Source organism: Onychostoma macrolepis, chromosome 12, assembly GCF_012432095.1.
Source record: "Onychostoma macrolepis isolate SWU-2019 chromosome 12, ASM1243209v1, whole genome shotgun sequence".
In the NCBI taxonomy this organism is placed as follows: domain Eukaryota; kingdom Metazoa; phylum Chordata; class Actinopteri; order Cypriniformes; family Cyprinidae; genus Onychostoma; species Onychostoma macrolepis.
The window spans coordinates 12,467,216-12,488,300 of record NC_081166.1 but is presented as its reverse complement, the minus strand read 5'-3'; the positions used below and the strand labels follow the sequence as shown (position 1 = coordinate 12,488,300).

The window sequence follows — 21,085 nt, the reverse complement described above, 5'->3', positions numbered from 1 at the left end:
TGTAATCATCTGATTGGCCTTTATACTTTGAATTTAGCGTAGGATGAGATGTTTCTTCTCTTGCAGTTCTGCTCCGGTCTGTTTGCATAAGGGAGCTGTAAAAATCTGCATCAGTTTGTTTTTAATTTCCTTTGGAGGATTTCCCTCACAGGGAATAATTTACCAAGCAAGAAGATGAATTATAGGGAATTAGTTGTGTTTCTGGCCACCTGATTTCATCCATTCAAGAGGAACTACTATCTTGCTTTGCTCCTCGTTTTTAATGTTCCACATCCATCCACAGGGATAGTTCTAAGAAAATGAACATTTCATTATTTACTCACCCTCAAACCGTTTAAGATTTTGTCAGAAATTCAAAAAAACTGTACTTCCGTGCAGTTAAAGTGAATCGGGGTTGAAGCTTTCAAGCTTCAGTAAAGGACACAAAAGCACCATAATAGATTTAAATAGAAATAGTCTTAAATTTACAGTATTCACAGATAATGTGTGAATTCCAGTGAATCGTTCAAACTGTTTATGTGAACCAAATGAATCGATTCAATACAAAAGAAGGTTTCATTCACAAATCAGACATTAACTACTTCTATCATGACAACGATCCTTGGCGAGTTCAAGATTTTTAAGGATTAATGGCTTAATATTCCTTTTTTTTTCTCACTCAAAGCTATTGTATGACTTGGAATATAGTGTGTGAGTCATATGGACCACTTTTATTATACTTTTATGGTGCTTTTTAGAGCTTGAAAGCTTTAGACCCTGTTCATTGTAATTGTTTGGAAAAGAGCATGGAAAACAGCCTTTGCTTTTGTCTTCTGCGGAAGAAAGAAAGTCATGTGGGTTTGGAACGACATGAAGGTGAGTAAATGATGACAGAATGTTCATTTTGGGGTGAACTAATCCTTTAAAGAGCCCTGTGCCATGCAGTGAAAACATTTAGAGAGAAATCTGGCATGAATGTTTGATAAGAACGAGACAGGTTACCTGACTGTTGTAGCTCTCAAATGGAATTAAGGGCCTTTTATTGTAATAGAAGAAATATGCTGTAGTATTTGGGCCAGGTAAAAATGCAGTGCCAGGTGAATTATTCATGAACCATTCAGTGGCTGTGCTGTTATTCCAAGGAATGTGGCAAATGGTCCAAATCTTGTTCAGCTGTATAAAAATCACACTACATTGTGAGTAGATCTATCAGTTTGGAACAAGACCTTCTGGCTCCTGAGATAGATAGAGGTTAGGCTCTTTTTTATAACTTCGGTCTCCTGACAGGTTTGTGTGGAAGTTATGATGTGGCTTTGCTGCACTTTGAAGAGACTGTATCACCTGGTGAGAATACAGGGAACGAACAAGGAGGGGATGGAAAAATCCAGGGAGAGCTGTTCATTAAAAATTGACTGGCAGGCTGATTTGTTTTGTTGTCTCACTGTGAAGAATCCGAAACAGAGTCATATTTTTCTCTGAACCCATAAACCCAGCTGTGGGTCGAGAATGCCTGAAAAGAAACTTACCTCATGGTCCAATGAAGATCTAGTTAGCATGGACCGTTTAGCTCCTGCTGCTAGATGCCATAACCGTCTAGACCCAGACCCATTTATATTATAATAGATATTTTACCATTTTGTGCTCACGTTTCCATCTGAGATACTGAGACTTGGGCTCAACCAAAGACCTTTGAAGCACAAATGTTGATGACATCTGACAGCTTGAGGCAATGACATGGTAGGGTCAGATGTTGAGGGTGCTCTTCTCACAGGCACCTCATGACATTTTTTTTAATCTATTGGAATGTCAGTTGTTTGAACTAAGAACTATGGAGGTTAAGTTCCCAGCGTTAGACCCGTCTCGTCCGTCCTGCTGCAGACACTGTGGTATCTTCAGACCTGTCACTATCTGTTTCCTCACACTCATCTGGCCACAGTGCCACCTCTGTTCAAAGGTCTGAGGACAAGGGTTGAAGGGCCTTGATGCGATTTGAATCAAATTTATTTTAAACTTCAAAGACTTTTACAATCTTATTGGGTGACATCACCTCAAAAGGAATTTCAAATGGCTTTTATAACACAAAGGTCCTGCTAAATGTCTTTGTATGCATTTCAGTCAATGCACAGAGCTTAGCTTTTGCATCTTAAGGCGGCGTCCCACTAATTTTGGTAGAGCATGTCATACTTACTGACTGTTTAATCTTCTGAAACTCTGCCTTTTGTGTCATGCTCACTGATTAAAGAGACCATAAATAAAAAAGGTAATTTTTTTTCTTCATTTATGTCATTCCAAACTCCCATTTTTCCCTACAATATAAGTGGAACTTTCACGTTTGTAGTAAGGAAATGTTTTTTTCTTCTTTCCTTTTAATAATAGAAGTGGAGTGACAGACAAAACCACTGCGTCTGACATTTCCCTCAGATTTCATGTCATGGATTGCAACAGTCAATTCTGGCAGCAAATCAACATGAAGCTCTCTGAAATAAGAAAAAAGTACCATGTGGACATGAGCAATTGTAATAGACTGAAATAGCATGTGATTCATGCTGTAACTTTACCCTGTGAGTGTGTGTGATGTGTATTTTTTCTATCGGGCTGTTTTGTGTTCACATGGCGCTTTGGTGAGGAAGAAGATTCACTTTCAGTAAACAGAGACTGCTCTGCCCCCACTTTCTTATTTTATTAGACAAGTAAGTTTAGGAGAACTTCAGGGGGGAAAAAATACTTCCTTTGGTTTTAAAAGGACTTAAAGCTTACATCCAACCATAAAATGTCATGATTGAAATATTACTGAAGCTTCAGATTAATCTTTTTACTTTTTAATTTGAATGTACATCCTGAGTCTGTGTTGGGGTAATATAGTATTTCAGGTCAAAGGCATCTCTTTATAGATTGCATTTGTAGCATGCCGTCAATAATCCCTGCTTGTTCCGCAATTGATTAACTTGGTATGAAACGGAAATTCACCCTATCCATGCATCTTATTGATCTTATTGTGAGTGATTCATCCATATATGTGACTCTGGACCACAAAACCAGTCTTAAGTCGCAGGGGTATATTTGTAGCAATAGCCAATTTTTCTTTTATGCCAAAAATCGTTAGGATATTAAGTAAAGAACATGTTCCATGAAGTTATTTTGTAAATTTCCTACTGTAAATATATAAAAACAAATGTTTTTTGGTAATTAGTTGATTAGTAATATGCATTGCTAAGGACTTTTAACATAAGACAAAACATAAGACAACTTTAAAGGCAATTTTTTCAATATTTAGATTTTTTTGCACCCTCATATTCCAGATTTTCTTTTTAAATATTGTCCTATCCTAACAAACCATACCTCAATGGAAAGCTTATTTATTCAGCTCAGCTCATTTTAAAAAAAATGACCCTTACGACTAGTTTTGTGGTCCAGGGTCACACATATATAATATTTTAATAAATTTTTAATAAGGTTGTTATTTTTGCAATTCTGTAATGTGCGACTAGTTGCATTGAAATTACACACGTCAATAATATACCTACGTATATAACGCACCTATAACACACATATATAAAGTCACAATTCGGAAACGTAACTATAACATTTAAAGCATTACTGTGTCGTAAGCAATTCACAGGGTATGATAGAATTGCTTGTAAAGTACAAGTTTAAAAAAAGTAAAAGCAATTACTTTAATCTAGTGTACAGTCATAAATTTTAGGGTAGGGTTATTAGAAATAGCTAAAACCTTAATAAATTGTTACTTAAAATTAACATTACTGAAAAAACTGAAATAAAAATAAAAATTAAATTAAAAAACGTAAAAAAAAACTTTATTTCAGCTAATTGCTAAGGCAAAATTTCTCTTTTTAGTTTATTTTAACTTGATTATAAAACTATAATAGTTTCGTACTGATACTAAAATATCTCGTTAAACTGCTTTCTGCACTGGTTAAAATTTCTGCATGTTTCTGCTTGTAGTTGTTTACCTACAGTGGCCAATGAATCGGAAGTCTTGCGTATACACAGGAAGTAGCTTACAGTGAATACAAGTTATCCATAGAGTTTATGAGTTTCGATTTCCTGCTGTGAACCCTCTTCATCTCTTGTTTACAAGGCTTTCATTGATACTTGTATCACTGTATATGCGTTTTCTGTTGCAGTCAATAGTTATGTTGATCAACCCAGCGTTTAGGTTAACCTGACATTATTATTACACAGGTCAACCCAGCATTAACAAGAAATTGAATTTGTATTTGTGTAAGAACAGAAGCTCTTGACCTTCGCTGCTAATGTTCTCTATAATGTTCTCTCCAGGGCATCTCCCATCGCAGGCTTCCTGGATGACTACGCCTTTGTGGTGTGTGGGCTGCTGGACCTGTTTGAGGCCACGCAAAGGGTCCGCTGGCTGCAGTGGGCCGAAGAACTCCAGCTGAGGCAGGATGAGCTCTTCTGGGATTCCCAGGGCAGCGGCTACTTCTGCAGCGACCCCTCGGATCCGACTCTGCTGTTAGCTCTCAAACAGGGTGAGGAGCAGAAATGTGACATCATGTATAAGTGTACCCTGTATTCAGGGTGTGGAAAGCCTATGAATCTAGGCTTTTTGCTTTGGGAATGTGTGGGTGGCTATGAGTCACGGAAAGGATGATGAAGATCTGTAGCTGTCAGTCTACATTCTGCATCACTCCACCGCTGACAGCACCACCACACTGCGCTCTTATGGACCCTCGCCTGGGTAACTCTGTTTCAGCCAGACATACCCTGCTGAAACCACCCCATTCTGTCCTTATGTAACCTCATCACTGTCTTTTATTATGCTGTAATGTCCTTCTCTCTTTTCTATCTCACCCAAACACATTGCCTTTTTCTCGCCATTTCTTTTCCAGTCCGTCTTCTGATGAATTCCGATATCTGTGTTTCTGGGTAGAACTTGACCAATATAGAAGACTGATTCAGTACATCAAAGCTTGCTTTGTTAAAGCAATTGATATTTCCTTGAAGTAACACCACATCTCTTTTATTTCACGCTGTGCACCATTCATCACCTTCTGCGTGACATTGCTATGGAAGTGATATGAGAGAGTGATTTTTCATTCTTTTTTTGTCTCCCACGACAATACAAAAAAGAAAAAGATCCGCACACATACTTTCGAAGTGTATAAGTGCCGGGGCTTAATGTCCCGAATGGCTTGGCTCCATATTTTCTCCGCAGGAATTGGAAGTACGAGCTGATGTGAGCGAATAGTCGCACCAGCGTGCCTGGGCCGTGACTGATGGCACTGTGAAAATGGCACTGACACCAATGAGATATGGATGAGGGCCGAGAAAGCTAACTGTTATGTTTTTGTTGTTGCTTCTGATAAATTAAAATGGACATAAGACAGATTTTTCATCTTTTCTGAGTGACTGGGCCATTATATAGTGAGCCAAGCGTGCAGAGTTGGCTCCATTAGGAGCCATGCGGTGCCGTCACGTGTCAGAACCGAGTCCCCTCACATCTCTCTGTCGGTGGAAGACGGATTGCCTCCCAAAGCATCTGCCACTCTACATTTTACGCCTTGCCCAAACTAGACAAAACCAAAACGAGTCATCTTTGCCATTTCGTAAGAACCGCAGGCAGTATAGCCAACTAGGTTTTTTGAAAATAAAGCTATTGGGTTTATTTATTTTGGGCTTGAGTCCTTCAAAGATTTTCGTTTTGTATTTTCTATTTCATAGAAAGCCTTTTTTTCCATATTCACCTCATATAAAGCTGTGTTCAAGTCCTCCTGGGAAGTTCTACATTATGAGTTTGAAAATCATGATGATGGTCATAGTCATAATCTATTTAGATTTTTCCACTTCCACACAAAGACGGGAGGCATTTTAAAAAGCTTCATTACCATTCAAAAGTCCCCAAGACTGGTCATTCAGGCTGCATTTATGTGATCAAAACACAGTAAAAACAATAATATTGTGAAATTTTATTGCAGTAAATATTTTGTATTTTAAAATATAAAGCTGATTTATTAGCAACCATTAACCCAGTCTTCAGTGTCACATGATCCTTCAGAAATCAATTTAATTGTTGCTAGCAGTTGCTTAGTATTTTTGTGGAAACTGTGATACTTTTTTTTCTGGATTCTTTGATGAATAGAAAATTCAAAAGCACAGCATTTTCAATAAATAGAAATCTAACAATATAAATATCATTATGCTTATTTTTGATTCATTTAATGCATCCTTGCCAGAGCTGGGTAGTAACTGATTATACTGTATGTAATCTGGATTACGTAATCAGGTTCCAAAAATCAAGTACTCGTAATTAGAGTATATTACATTTTATAATGCTCATAATCAGACTACAATTACATTTTATGGATTGCATGACTACATTTTATTTGCACAATGGCAGTAATTTACTGATAATTATCATTGGTAATTTACTGATTCTCCCTAATTCTTCTTTTAAATGGATTCCCAAACATTTTTGTTAGCCTAAACCACTTAGACATGAAATATTTTATTGAAATATCTCTGAGGAAGTTAATATTTGAATAATTTAACAACACATTCACATATTTACAGTTTGATGTTGTGGTCACATTGGCATGCAGGTAAAAAAGTTAAATATTCCTGTTTTTAGTGTTTAATTAATTATTAGCATTTTATCAACTCACAAACAACAAAATAAAGCACAAAGGATGCACATTAGAGGTGCAGTTGATGCTTTATATATGATTTTGCTGCAAGAAAAAGAACATTGGGAAATATAATTTGGTCGCAATATTCTGTCTCCTCATAAACCAGATAAATTAGTAATATTTTCTAGCAAGCTTTACTACTAAACTGTACACACAAGCTATACAAACCAATTTTACCGCCAGCGTTCATAATCTTGTTTTCTTCCACCATAATTCATAAACTAATACACTCCCAACTTGTTAAGCTTTAAGAAAATCCAGATTTGTGGTGCCATTCATGTGCGATCAGCTTGTAAATACAATCATTCTGACATGATTTGCATGCAGTAAATGGCCATGTGTGGTGCAAGTGTCTTGCATCAGGAGCAAGCTACCTGATATCATCTGCATGAGTTTAGTTGGGACAGCATTGCTGCTATTCATCAGTCATCGCTTCCGTCCCTCTCAGCTCCCAGATGCAATCAGCTCGATACATTGTGACGTGAGGCACGGGAACCCACTCCCAACACCCCCTTTGCACGCACACACACACAAAGAGCAGATAAAGTAAATCAACTCACAGCTCTAGAGCCACTTCACTTGTGATATCAGGCACTTACAGCTCTGCTTAATCTGATAAATGTGCTCCGGTTAAATTGATATTAGAACCATCAATGTTATGATGCCATTTTTTCCAGAAGCCAGACTGTTTACATCAGTGTGTTTGAAAACATGGCTGCTACGCTGGACTGGTTATCTGACTGGAATAGCATTGTGTCTTTTTGCTTTTGCTTTTTTTTTTCAGATCAGGACGGTGCCGAACCCAGTGCGAACTCTGTCTCGGCCTTGAACTTGCTGCGACTCTCCCACCTCACAGGCCAGCAGGATTGGATACTGCGCTCGCAGCAATTACTGACTGCCTTCTCTGATAGACTGATTAAGGTGCCAGTCGCCCTGCCAGATATGGTCCGCAGTGTCATGGCCCAGCATTACACCCTCAAACAGGTAACTGCAGTCTGGTCCAGAGCTACTGAATATGATGCTTAAAAGTCCGGTTTCACTTGTCACATCATGTCCAACTGATGCAATGGCAATGAAATGTTATTTTTTTTCAAGCCTCCTTGACTGTGAATACTACAATAAGGCAGACATGTTCACAAGTCCCTAAGGTAGAGTCAGATTCCAATCTCAAGTCTCTCAAGGCCAGGTTTCGAGTCTTTGGTCCAAGTCAAGTCTTGACAATTTTTCCACTATATGCTCCTGATTAGTTTTACAAACCCTTTCTAAGATTTATATTTTAAATATTGTCAATATTTATGATTTAAGTAAAACCTACTAATACTGTAAATCAAGTATTTGTTTGTTTGTCTTACCCTATTTATTTATTTATCTATCAATATATTTATATTTATTATTATTATTATTATTATTATTATTAAAATAATAAAAAAATATTTATTAACATAATATACTACTACTACTGCTAATAATATTAATAATAATAATCATCATTATTATTAAATATTGTTTACAAATTATTTATTCATTAGTAAATAATTAGTTCACAAGTAGGATTGGGTACCGAAACCCGGTACCAATATGGCACCGGTACCTATGTAACCGGTATGTAGGCTACTAGAACCGAATCAGAACGGAGATTTTGGTGCCTCATTTCGGTGCTATGCCTGAGCAATCGATTTGAAATATTTGTCCTTTGTTTCTCCAAAACAAACGTAAGAAGCATCGTGACCGGCACCTCATGTGAAAAATAATTTCCTGACTGAGAAAATACACGTGAACTCAAGTCGGAAAGCTCTAATAATATAAAGTCCAACAAATCTTTGTAGTAACACGAGCGTACTGTTTTCATATTTCCAACTGAAGCGCAACTCGGGAAATGAGAGCATCCGAGGAGTGCGTGAATGCAGAAATTACACTTGCTCTGAAGGCAAGAGGTAACGTTAGCCTTCCATTAACTAGCTAAGCTAAACATTCTTAAATTAAAATGCCTAAAGCTAAAATTATCTTGTATTCACGTTTTTAAACCTGTTGTCCAACAAAAGAGAACATTATAACCAGTTAAATGCTTCCTTTTGTGATCTGATGTAGCTTCTTGTCACAGAATGAGGCAGAAAATATGTTCCATAGGCTACTAATACATCGATTGGCAATGGATTATATATATACTTAATTATTAGGAAAATAACAGAGATGGCTTGAATAACACAGATAAACTATGCATTGTCGTAGTCGAGTGTTTATTGTATTTGTTTTATCATTCAAAACTTTTATATCTTGTTTACTCTGTTACATCCATAGCAATGCATTTGTCCATATTGGGGATTTCCTGGAGCTTCACGAGTTCTGTGACTGGATATGTGGATTTTTTGGGAGAGGGTGCCCTCTGGTGTCCAGTATGAATGAAAAAGACAATGTGTTTAGTGCTAATGGCCAATCCAATTATTAATTGGTCATTTTTATTTATTTTTTATTATTTTTAAGTATCGGTTCAGGCACCATTTAGGCATCGGTAACGTTTTAAAAGTATCGATTTAGCACCGGTATCGAAAAAAAAACGATACCCAACCCTATTCACAAGTTTCTAAGGTTGAGTCAGATTTCAATCTCAACTCTCTTGGTCTAAGTTAAGTCTTGACAGTTTTACACTATATACTCCTGATTAGTTTTATAAACCTTTTCTAAGATTTATATTTTAAATATTTTCAATTTTTATGATTTAAGTCAAACTTATTAATACTTTAAATCAAGTATTTGTTTATAATTAATTATTTATTTTGTATTTTACCATTAAATATAATTTAATTTAATATTTAATATTATTTAATTTAATATGGTTCTAATTAATTACTTTATTTATTTATTGTTTTACATATTTTTTAAATATTGATATGAATATATTCATATTTATTATTATTATTTAAATATGTATTATTATTATTATTATTATTATATTTTAAATATGTATTAACACATTGTTATTATTATTATTATTATTATTATTATGATTAAATATTGTTTACAAATTATTTATTTATTTATTTTTATATTCCATTTTATTTTTATATTAAATATTTATATATATTTTTAAATAATTAGTGAACAATGTTTTTGCCTTAAATGAAAATTAGAGCTGAGGATAGACCATTGATCAAGAGACTCAGTTCTCAATGATTTTCCTGTTCCATCTGGTGTAGATGTCCTGCAGATTGACCGATACACCCGCGGTGTTATATGCAGCTGACCGCACCACCCTCTGCATGTCCTTGCGGTCCAATGTTTTGCTGCTACTGTACCGGATAGTAATACAGCCTGACAGGAAGCTCTCAATTGTGCACGCAAGTTTAATGATCTCAGCATCTGGAGAGCCATCCTGAACTTCCCTAGGCATGTTTGGGCTACACTAAGCCTTCTGGAAGATTCAGTTAAAGGCCCTATTGATCATAGAGGTGTCAAAACCAGCCAGTGAAGCTGGTTGACCACAAAAGTCTTGCTGGTTAAGAAATCTGGCGGGGAAAACAACAAATCAGCATGCGAGACACAACATATGCTGGTGACAAACCATGGCTGGATGTAATAAAGTCTCACTGAAGAACCTCTTCACTTCATGCTCTGGAAACCTGGAAGTGAACTTCTCTCTGGTGGGGACTGTCACTTCTGAATGCATCAGCCTTGAGGAAAGGCTGAGTAGATTGAGTGTGTTTGCCACGCTGAACGATTTTTTCACAGACTTGCCATATGTTCTTATGTCATATAATTGGAAATAAGTACCTTGCATCACATTTTGGTTTCATCTGGTCATTGGATGGTTTTTGTATTCATTGATATTTCCATCCATGTTTAATGCTGTAATAAACAAATGTTGTGTAATTTTAGGAGCTCAGATATGAAAAATTGTGTCTGCACTGTATACATGTACTATAGTTCAAACGTTTGGGGTCAGTTTAAAGTTTTTGAAAGAAGTGTTTTATGTGATTTATTTGATTACAAATACATTAAATTATTAGTAATATTGTGAAATATTACAATTTAAAATAACAGTTAACTATTTTATCATATTTTTATTATGTATTTTATTCCTGTGATGGCAAAGCTGAATTTTCAGCAACCATTACTCCAGTCTTTAGTGTCACATGATCCTTCAGAAATGATTTTAATATACTGATTTGTTACTTAAGTAACATTTCGTATTACTATCAATGTTGAAAACAGCTGTGCTGTATAATATTATTGTGGAAAAGTAAAAGTATTGCTTAAAAGAAAGAAAGAATCTTACTGACCCCAAACTTTTGAAAGGTACCTGTATGTCTGATCCATGATTCCTAAGCTTTTTTGGGATATCAGTATGACCCTTACTGCTTCTGGTACATACAATAGGATTGATAGCCAGCTCATCAGTCCTCAATATGAGGACCATTAGCGTTTGGATCTGTCACATATCAACTAGAATGATGCTGCTGGAGAAAAGTTTTCCCTGTCAGGCCATTTTTCCAAAGTTTCCTCCTGCTCCCGGACAATTGTATGAGCTGTGAACATGTGTCATGGCCATGAGAGCTCACCAGCGGCGGAGAAGTCATCAGAGTAGGAGGAATAACAAGCTGGAGGTCCTGCTAAGGGCAGCCTGCTCCACATCACACCTGCCCACCTCATTACAGCACTATACGCGCAGTCCTGACCCTTTCTTCTTCTGTGTCATTCTTTTCGCATTTGTTCATTTGGTGGTTCATACAGCTTTTTTTGCTCACAAGTTTGTTGCTCTGTTCTGTCTTTTATTTTTCTTGTAGATTGTTGTTTGTGGCCAGCCTGATGCTGAGGACACTGCAAATTTGATTTCCTGTGTCAACTCCCTATTTCTGCCCCATAAAGTAAGTGTACTTTACTCTCTGCGGAAGAGCATTGTTAGGACTGTTAAGGTCACTCTAATTGGGTGTTTCAATCAGTCCATTTCAACTGTAAAATACTGTATGAGGCTGGGTTATTATAGTTAGCTAAAACTAAAACTGAAACAAAAACCATAAAAAAAGTTACTTGAAATAAAATAACAGTAACTGAAACAGATAGTTGCCATTACCAACAATTCTCATTTTAATTAGTTTAACTTGATGTACTAAATTAACTAAAACTAACATAAACAAAAAACAATTTAGGGCTGCAAAACGATTAATCGCATTCAAAATAAAAGTTTATGTTTACATACTGTGTGTGTGTGTACTGTGTATATTTGTTATGTAAATATAAATACACACACATACAGTATCTCACAAAAGTGAGTACATCCCTCACATTTTGGCAATCTTTTCAAGGGAAAATACTATAGAAATGAAACTTGTCAATGTGCAACTTGTATAGCAGTAAAGATTCACTGTGCTCCGAAAATAACTCAACATACAGCCATTATTGTCAAAAAAGCTGGCAACAAAAGTGAGTACACCCTGCGTGAAAACAGCTATACGTCGTTTAACCATGCAATCATGTTCATGTTTTTGTCTGCTTGACAGGACCATATATATTTTTATATATATATATAGCAGTTGCTCTAATGTTCAACATGGCACCTCATGGCAAACAACTCTCTGAGGATTTGAGAATTAGAATTGTTGCTCTCCACAAAGATGGCCTAGACTATAAGAAGTTCGGTAACACCCTGGAACTGAGTTACAGTACAGTGGCCAGTGGCATACAGAGGTTTTCCAAGAGGGGTTCCCCTTTGAACAGGACTCGCAAGAGTTGATCAAAGAAGTTAGGTCCTCGTGCTGTGCGTCAGGTGCAGAAGCTGGCTTCAAAAAACAGACGCATGAGTGCTGCCAGCATTGCTTTAGAGGTAGCAGAAGTGAAAGGTCAGCTTGTCAGTGCTCAGACCATACGCACACTGCAACAAGTCAGTTTGCATGGCAGTCGTCCCAGAAGGAAGCCTCTTCTGAGGCTGGCTCACAAGAAAGCCTGCAAACAGTTTGCTGAAGACAACCTGTCCAAGAGCATGAATTACTGGAACCATGTCCTGTGGTCTGATGAGTCTAAGGTAAACTTGTTTGGCTCAGCTGGTGTCCAGCATGTGTGGCGATGCCCTGGTGAGGAGTACCAAGAAAATTGTGTCTTGCCTACAGTCAAGCATGGTGGTGGTAGCATCATGGTCTGGTGCTGCATGAGTGCTGCTGGTACTGAGGAGCTGTGGTTCATTGAGGGAAGCATGGATTCCAACATGTACTGAGACATACTGAAGCAGAACATGAACCTCTCCCTTCAGAAACTGGGCCAAACGGCAGCTTTCCAACATAATAACAACCCCAAACACACCGCCAAGATGACAACTGCCTTGCTGATGAAGCTGAAGCTGAAGGTGATGGAGTGGCCAAGTATGTCTCCAGACCTGAACCCTATTGAACACCTGTGGGGCATCATCCTCAAGCAGAAGGTGGAGAAGCACCATGTGTCTAACATCCAGCAGCTCTGTGATGTCATTATAGAGGAGTGGAAGAGGATGCCAGCAACAACCCCAGGAGGATTAAGGCAGTGCTAGATAACAATGGTGCCCCTACAAAATATTGACACTTGGGACACAGTTTTGACATGTTCACTTAGGGTGTACTCATTTTTGTTGCCAGTTATTTGGACAATAATGGCTATGTGTTGAGTTATATTTAGAGGACAGTAAATTTGTACTTCTATACAAGCTGCACATTGACTACTCTAAAATATATCCAAGTTTCATTTGTGTAGTATTGTCCCTTGAGAGGATATACTAACATTTTTGCTGAAATGTGAGGGGTGTACTCACTTTTGTGAGATACTGTACATGTGTATATAATAAGGAAAAATATGTTAGATTTATATATAAAATATTTATATGTATAATATAAATTATATACAATTATATATATATATATATACACAGTGAGGAAAATAAGTATTTGAACACCCTGCTATTTTGCAAGTTCTCCCACTTAGAAATCATGGAGGGTCTGAAATTGTCATCGTAGGTGCATGTCCACTGTGAGAGACATAATCTAAAAAAAAATCCAGAAATCACAATGTATGATTTTTAACTATTTATTTGTATGATACAGCTGCAAATAAGTATTTGAACACCTGAGAAAATCAATGTTAATATTTGGTACAGTAGCCTTTGTTTGCAATTACAGAGGTCAAAGCGTTTCCTGTAGTTTTTCACCAGGTTTGCACACACTGCAGGAGGGATTTTGGCCCACTCCTCCACACAGATCTTCTCTAGATCAGTCAGGTTTCTGGCCTGTCGCTGAGAAACACGGAGTTTGAGCTCCCTCAAAGATTCTCTATTGGGTTTAGGTCTGGAGACAGGCTAGGCCACGCCAGAACCTTGATATGCTTCTTACAGAGCCACTCCTTGGTTATCCTGGCTGTGTGCTTGGTCATTGTCATGTTGGAAGACCCAGCCTCGACCCATCTTCAATGCTCTAACTGAGGGAAGGAGGTTGTTCCCCAAAATCTCGCAATACATGGCCCCGGTCATCCTCTCCTTAATACAGTGCAGTCGCCCTGTCCCATGTGCAGAAAAACACCCCAAAGCATGATGCTACCACCCCATGCTTCACAGTAGGGATGGTGTTCTTGGGATGGTACTCATCATTCTTCTTCCTCCAAACACGTTTAGTGGAATTATGACCAAAAGTTCTATTTTGGTCTCATCTGACCACATGACTTTCTCCCATGACTCCTCTGGATCATCCAAATGGTCATTGGCAAACTTAAGTCGGGCCTGGACATGTGCTGGTTTAAGCAGGGGAACCTTCCGTGCCATGCATGATTTCAAACCATGACGTCTTAGTGTATTACCAACAGTAACCTTGGAAACGGTGGTCCCAGCTCTTTTCAGGTCATTGACCAGCTCCTCCCGTGTAGTTCTGGGCTGATTTCTCACCTTTCTTAGGATCATTGAGACCCCACGAGGTGAGATCTTGCATGGAGCCCCAGTCCGAGGGAGATTGACAGTCATGTTTAGCTTCTTCCATTTTCTAATGATTGCTCCAACAGTGGACCTTTTTCACCAAGCTGCTTGGCAATTTCCCGTAGCCCTTTCCAGCCTTGTGGAGGTGTACAATTTTGTCTCTAGTGTCTTTGGACAGCTCTTTGGTCTTGGCCATGTTAGTAGTTGGATTCTTACTGATTGTATGGGGTGGACAGGTGTCTTTATGCAGCTAACGACCTCAAACAGGTGCATCTAATTTAGGATAATAAATGGAGTGGAGGTGGACATTTTAAAGGCAGACTAACAGGTCTTTGAGGGTCAGAATTCTAGCTGATAGACAGGTGTTCAAATACTTATTTGCAGCTGTATCATGCAAATAAATAGTTAAAAAATCATACATAGTGATTTCTGGATTTTTTTTTTTTAGATTATGTCTCTCACAGTGGACATGCACCTACGATGACAATTCAGACCCCTCCATGATTTCTAAGTGGGAGAACTTGCAAAATAGCAGGGTGTTCAAATATTATTTTCCTCACTGTATATACATACAAATATTTTTTACAAATATATACATATGTATGTATTTATATATGCATAATAAATACACAATGCACATACATATACTGTAGTATGTAAACATAAACTTTTATTTTTAATGCTATTAATAACGATTAATCGTTTTGCAGCCCTAAAAATGTTTAAAAATACTAAAAATCACAAAAACAGAAAATGTGAAAATTGAATCAAAATATTAATAAAAACTATAATAGTACCTCAGTGATACTAAAATAGCACTGATATGAAAACTAATAGCAGCAGAAAATGTTTTTGAATATATTTTCTATTAACCTTGAAAACAAAGTAAAATAATAAATTGTATACAGTTATAATAAAAGAAAAAAAACATAGCTGTGAAATTGAATAAACCCTTTTATTCGTTCAGAAACAAAACATTAAAACACAAATTACACAGTCTTACCAGTTTATTTGCTGAAATCATGAATATTTTCACTACATTGTAATTTTCACCAGCGTCTCAAATCATGTATTGTGCCTAATAGCATTCTCTGATAAACATGATATCTCACACATTTTTGGTCTTGGTAAGGCTCCATGGCATTTATGTATAATAAATACTTACAGTTGAATAATTACAAAATTGTTTTGACAAATTACAGCCTGATCAAAACTAATGCATAATACACATTTTCTGCGTAATTACATGCTTTTTTTAATGTTTTCTCCTTGGTAACTTTATTAGTGGCAAATGTGTTAACTGTGGTGGAAATTTATGTTTTTACACAGTAAATATAGAAATGGTTTGTTTATTTCACGAATTATTACATTTTAAGGAATTTTAATTAAAAAAAAAATCCACATTGAAGAACAGCATTTTTAAAATCATATGTATATTTATTTAATCTTAGCTTTAATTTCTTGTATCCAAAAACTGAAATGAAGGTCTTTTTTAATCTGTCACAGTAGACATATATATAATAGATTAATTTGGAGCAACACTAGCTGATTTAACATTTGACCTTTTTTTCAGATTTCAGTGTCCCTGTACTGTACGTAGACTTTTTTTTTTTTTTTTTCTTTTCTTTTCTTTTTCTCGTACGTGACACGTTCATTGGTTTACACAGAATGCCATGTGCATTGGAGCACAGTCATGCTAATGAGTTCACTAAAGCAATCTCCAGCGAAAGGTCAAGTTGTCAGACTTTTAACCTATGCATGCTGATGCACACACTAGGTTGGGGCAATGGCTACCCCCCACACCACATTTTAAATTTCGGAATAATTAGTAAATAGTTAAGAGTTTTCTGTAGACGTTAGCCTTAGGCTTGGCTTTGTGGGGATTTTTTTTCTTTGGCTAAAGGTCATAGCTCAGGATAGCATTTGCACTCTTCCTGCCCTTTTCACCAGCGCTTCTGTGACTGCTCTCTTCTCTCACACGACGACAGAAAGAGCAAACACACACATGCTCGGCGCACCTGGCCTTACAGGTTTTAAGTGTGAAATACCAATAGCAAGCACAACAGAATACACACCGGGGTCTAACCTTTTGCCATTTATCATGGTAGTCTAACATCTTTTATTGTATGTGAAAACCTCTAGAGAGGTAACCCTCCCTTTCCTTAAGGCTGGAATAATGAGTTAGTTTTTAAACTAAATGGATGAGATGGGTTGTGAATGGAAAATAGGCTGGGGCCATCCCGTTTCTTTCTATTTCTGTTGTTACAGTAGGTGGCTCTGTAGAATGGTGTTGGGAGGATGTAAGCATGTGACCTTACACTCCATCAGTGAACTCTGAACGTCACATCTTGTGTCAAAGGCTGAGTTTGATCTCCTTATGGTGCATCATTTATTAACATTGTTCCTCCCTGGTGGGGCAAAGGCTTTGGCACATTCATCTTCTTTCTCATTATACCTTCACTTATGTAATCTTAATGATAGCGACTCTGTGAGTGAGAAATATAAGGTCACGTCGCATTCATTCATTTAGTCGGCTCCATGACCTAGAGGTTTGTTTTTGTTTGTATTTTATTTGAAGACTTAATTTAAAGATTTATTCACTTTAATATCCTCTTATTGTGCATGTTTTTAGGTTTTCATAATCTTTCGTAGGGATTTAATAACTTTCTTTGCTTCTAAAACAAATTTTCTGCTGACATAATCAAATCTGTGTAGGTAGGGAAAATGAGCAGTATGAAAATATTAATATTAAACCAATTCAGTCAAATCCAGATTGAAAAATCAGGTCCTGTTCTACGTTATGTATATTTGTATATTTCCCATTTCAGAAATGTCACTTTATAGAAGTTAACTGCATTATGAATGTTGTTCTAAGCTGTTTCATATCTGAAATATGTATATTTTGGTCTTTTTGGTTTTATTCATAGTAGCCTAATAAATTTGGGAAATGTAATGTCTCTTGTTCCTGGCCAGATGTAATATTTAGCTGGTTTATTTATGATCCCTTCTTGCCATATGCACAATATAGAGCATGGTTTTCTTTCTGTGTTTCGGAGATACTGGAGTGTGTGAGTGTGTGTCCCCTGATGCAGAGAAATCCTGCTTCCGTCAATGATTTGTGCAAATCCATCTCTGCCAGTCTGGTCACAATAAAGCACATTAACTGTTACTTTATGGGAATTTAAAAGCATAGTTCACCCAATAACGAACATTTATTTGCTCAAATTCATGTCGTATCAACCACATATAAAAGATTTAATTTTTTTTTCTGTGGGGTACAAAAGTGATATTTTTAAAGAATTTTGAGATGGCTGTTCTGTTAACGATAGTAAATGTGTTCATTTCCTGAGTTCAACCCAATGGTTTAGTGATCTGTAGTGAATAATGACTTAAATTTCAGCCTGTTCGTCACACACAGCTATTGTATGGCTTCAGAGGACTTGGAATATATTGCGTAAGTCATATGGAGTGCTTTTATGAGTACATTATAGTCTCAGTCCTCACTCACTTCCATTATATTGCAAAAGTGGCCAAGATATTCTTCAAATATTCACCTCATGAAGTATGTCCTGCAAAAGAAAGAAAGCCATTTGGATACTAAACGAAATGATAGTAAGGTAATAATGCCTGCATTTTCATTTTTGGGTGAACTATATATCTGTTACATTGGGTGTGTCTTTTTTAAATGCGTCATTCAGTGATATAAAATCTCTTAGAATTGAAGTAAACATCTGGACAGGTGAATCGCCTTGGCCAACTAAGTGAATGGAGTCTCACTCATTCTTTCCCGGAACATTTGAGCTCAAATAAATCCATCATAATGACATACACAAGGAAAGAAACACGGCACTGAAGGCCTCTTAGAGCTCCCTGTCTTTTACTATACCTTCAAATGCAGTTCCTGAGTACAATCATTTTGTAATTTTGGAGCAAGAGCGTCTGCTAAAAGCATAAATTGTACAGTCCCTGGAAACTCAGCAGCCCAGTCCCGTTTTCATTTTTAATCTAAATTCAGTCGTATGTGCTCATGTGTTCAATTCACATGTTAAACAGTGCTCACATATCTCTTGGATTTGATGCAAGGAGAGAAAAACTTGGCTTTGTTGCCTAGGCACAGCAAGACGACAACCAGAAGAGGCTGCAAGTAATGAGTTAGTGTTAGTGAAGCCAAAAAAAAAAACAGCACAGAATTTCATCTGGTCAGGGACTGATAAAGGAACTGCTCTCACACACACACACACACACTCACACACACTCACACTTCTCATTGCCTGGCTGTGACTAAGCCTCAGATGGACCCTGGTCTGAATTGTTTGTTTAATTGACTTGGACATGATCGAAAGATCCGCCTGCATCAGGCCGTTGATTGCAAAGTCGGAAGGGCGTACTGAAAAATAGATGACTCTGTGTTATTGAGTTGAACCAGCAGTCAAATCATCATCCCTGCTTCAAATCCCTGGAGTATCAGTATTCTTAGACAAATGAATAAACTACTGCTTTAGCATGTCATAGCATGGTTCAAGACGGTTTATGTTGGTGCTGGTTCATGCAGTCAGTACATGAGCAGACATTTGTAATTGACCCACAGCAGGATTTTGCATAGTTGAATCATTGCGTAATATTAATCTTTTGCGGCATATTCGCATGCAAGACCAAACAAAAGTAGTCAGCTATTATTAGCCATCTAGCTTCTCAACAGCAAGACCATATGGAAACCTCATTTTTTCGTTTAAACCACATTTGGTTCTCGAAACACAACACTTAGGCCAGTTGCAGTCCAATTAATGTGCATACAGTACATGATAGTTGAAGCAGAGATACAATCACTTTATCTATATGTTCAAAAATTTGGGGTCAGTAAATGAAATAAATTTGTTTATTTAATTTTTTGATAGAAATTCATACTCTTATTCAGCAAGGCTGCATTGAATTGATCAAAAGTGACAGTGAAGGCATTTGTAATGTTTCGCAAGATTTCTATTTATAATATATGCTGTTCTTTTGAACTTTCTATTCAAGGAATCCTGTTTTCAACATTGATAGTAATAAGAAATGTTCATATTAGAATGATTTCTGAAGGATCATGTACAGTAACATTGGAGTAATGGATACATTGTAAAATATATTAAAATAGAAAGCATCATATTTCACAATATTACTGTTTGTTTTTATTTTTTGATTAAATAAAGTCTCGGTGAGCATAAGAGACTTCTTTCAAAAACAAACATATCTTACTGACTTCACACTTTTGGGCGGTAGTGTAGATGTGTTGGTTCAACTTGCAAAAATCAGACTGATGTGGTTGTAGTTAGACTAAAGAGTTTACAAAAAGATCGATTATTGCTTTAGTATGACTGAAATTTTACTTTTTTTGAATTGTGTCAAGAAAATTCTTACACTGATATGAACAGAGAGAGGATGCTTTCATGTATGGTGGGCTGACATGTCTGCTTTCAGTTACATGGAAAGGTTAAGCTACATTTCTCTCTCTCTTTTCCTAATCTGTGTTTTTCATTTGTAACAAGAGAGACACGTAATTAGAGAGGGATAAATGGTTCTCACCTGCAGAGTCAGGACATGAATTAAACGTAATGAGAGCCATCATCTTAAGTCACTGAATCAGCCAGAACCAGCGCTTTGTCTCCATGGCATTGGGTATTCTTTATAAACAAAGAAAAACAGAGCTTGCTCTTACTCATTATAGTCATATAAATCCTGGCAATTGAAAGATCATGCATCAGTGTTCCTCAAACACACACACACACACACACACACACACACACACACACACACATACATACATATTACTTCCAAATATTAAAGGCACAATCTGGTTTCCTGTGTGAAATATGTGAAATTGAATCTGAGGCCTGGAGACTGTGGAGCTGATGAGATTTCCTGCTTGTACATTGAGAGAGCGTTTTGAGCGGCGTTGAGCTCCGTTTCTCACTCTTCACCAAGAGTGTCCGTGTGACACTGGCTCACCTTGCATGTTTGTGTAGATATAGCTATGATAGATTTAACCTGAACTCACCAAGGGTTATCAAAACAGTATTATCATTTAAAGTTGCACTGTCTGCGTCGCCTGTCTGCTGTAAGAGGCTGCCTTTTGTGTGCACTTTATAGTAAGCACTCCTTCTATTATCAAACCTGTTTGTTTAGCTTCACTGAAAATCCGTTCATCCGTACATTCATCCATCCATCTATCTATCGTTATCATTCGATCATTCTATCTATTCTTCTGTCATTCTATTGTTCTATCATTTGATCATCTGATCAGTCTATCTATAAATCATTCCAACAATCGCTTTATCGTTCACTCCATCCATCCATCCATCCATCCATCAAATTTGTCCATCCATCCATCTATCGTTCTATCGTTCTTACCTTTGCTTTATCATTTACTTCATCCATCCATCATCCATCAAATCTATCTATCTATCTATCTATCTATCTATCTATCTATCTATCTATCTATCTGATCTGTCTTATCGTTCTGTTGTTCTATTGTTCTATCTATCTT

General features: G+C 36.9%; 1 protein-coding gene across 2 annotated transcripts in view; it reads left to right on the top strand.

Moving 5' to 3' along the window:
• spata20 (spermatogenesis associated 20) overlaps nt 1-21,085 on the top strand; it is a 52,247-nt gene that overhangs the window by 17,223 nt on the left and 13,939 nt on the right. Inside the window, exons 13-15 of one of the 2 annotated variants that reach the window (XM_058793634.1) lie at nt 4,279-4,487; nt 7,429-7,628; nt 11,426-11,506. In XM_058793634.1, coding sequence (XP_058649617.1) covers nt 4,279-4,487; nt 7,429-7,628; nt 11,426-11,506 — 490 coding nt within the window. The remainder of the gene's footprint in view (nt 1-4,278; nt 4,488-7,428; nt 7,629-11,425; nt 11,507-21,085) is intronic. The other variant, XM_058793635.1, reaches the window with a different exon arrangement.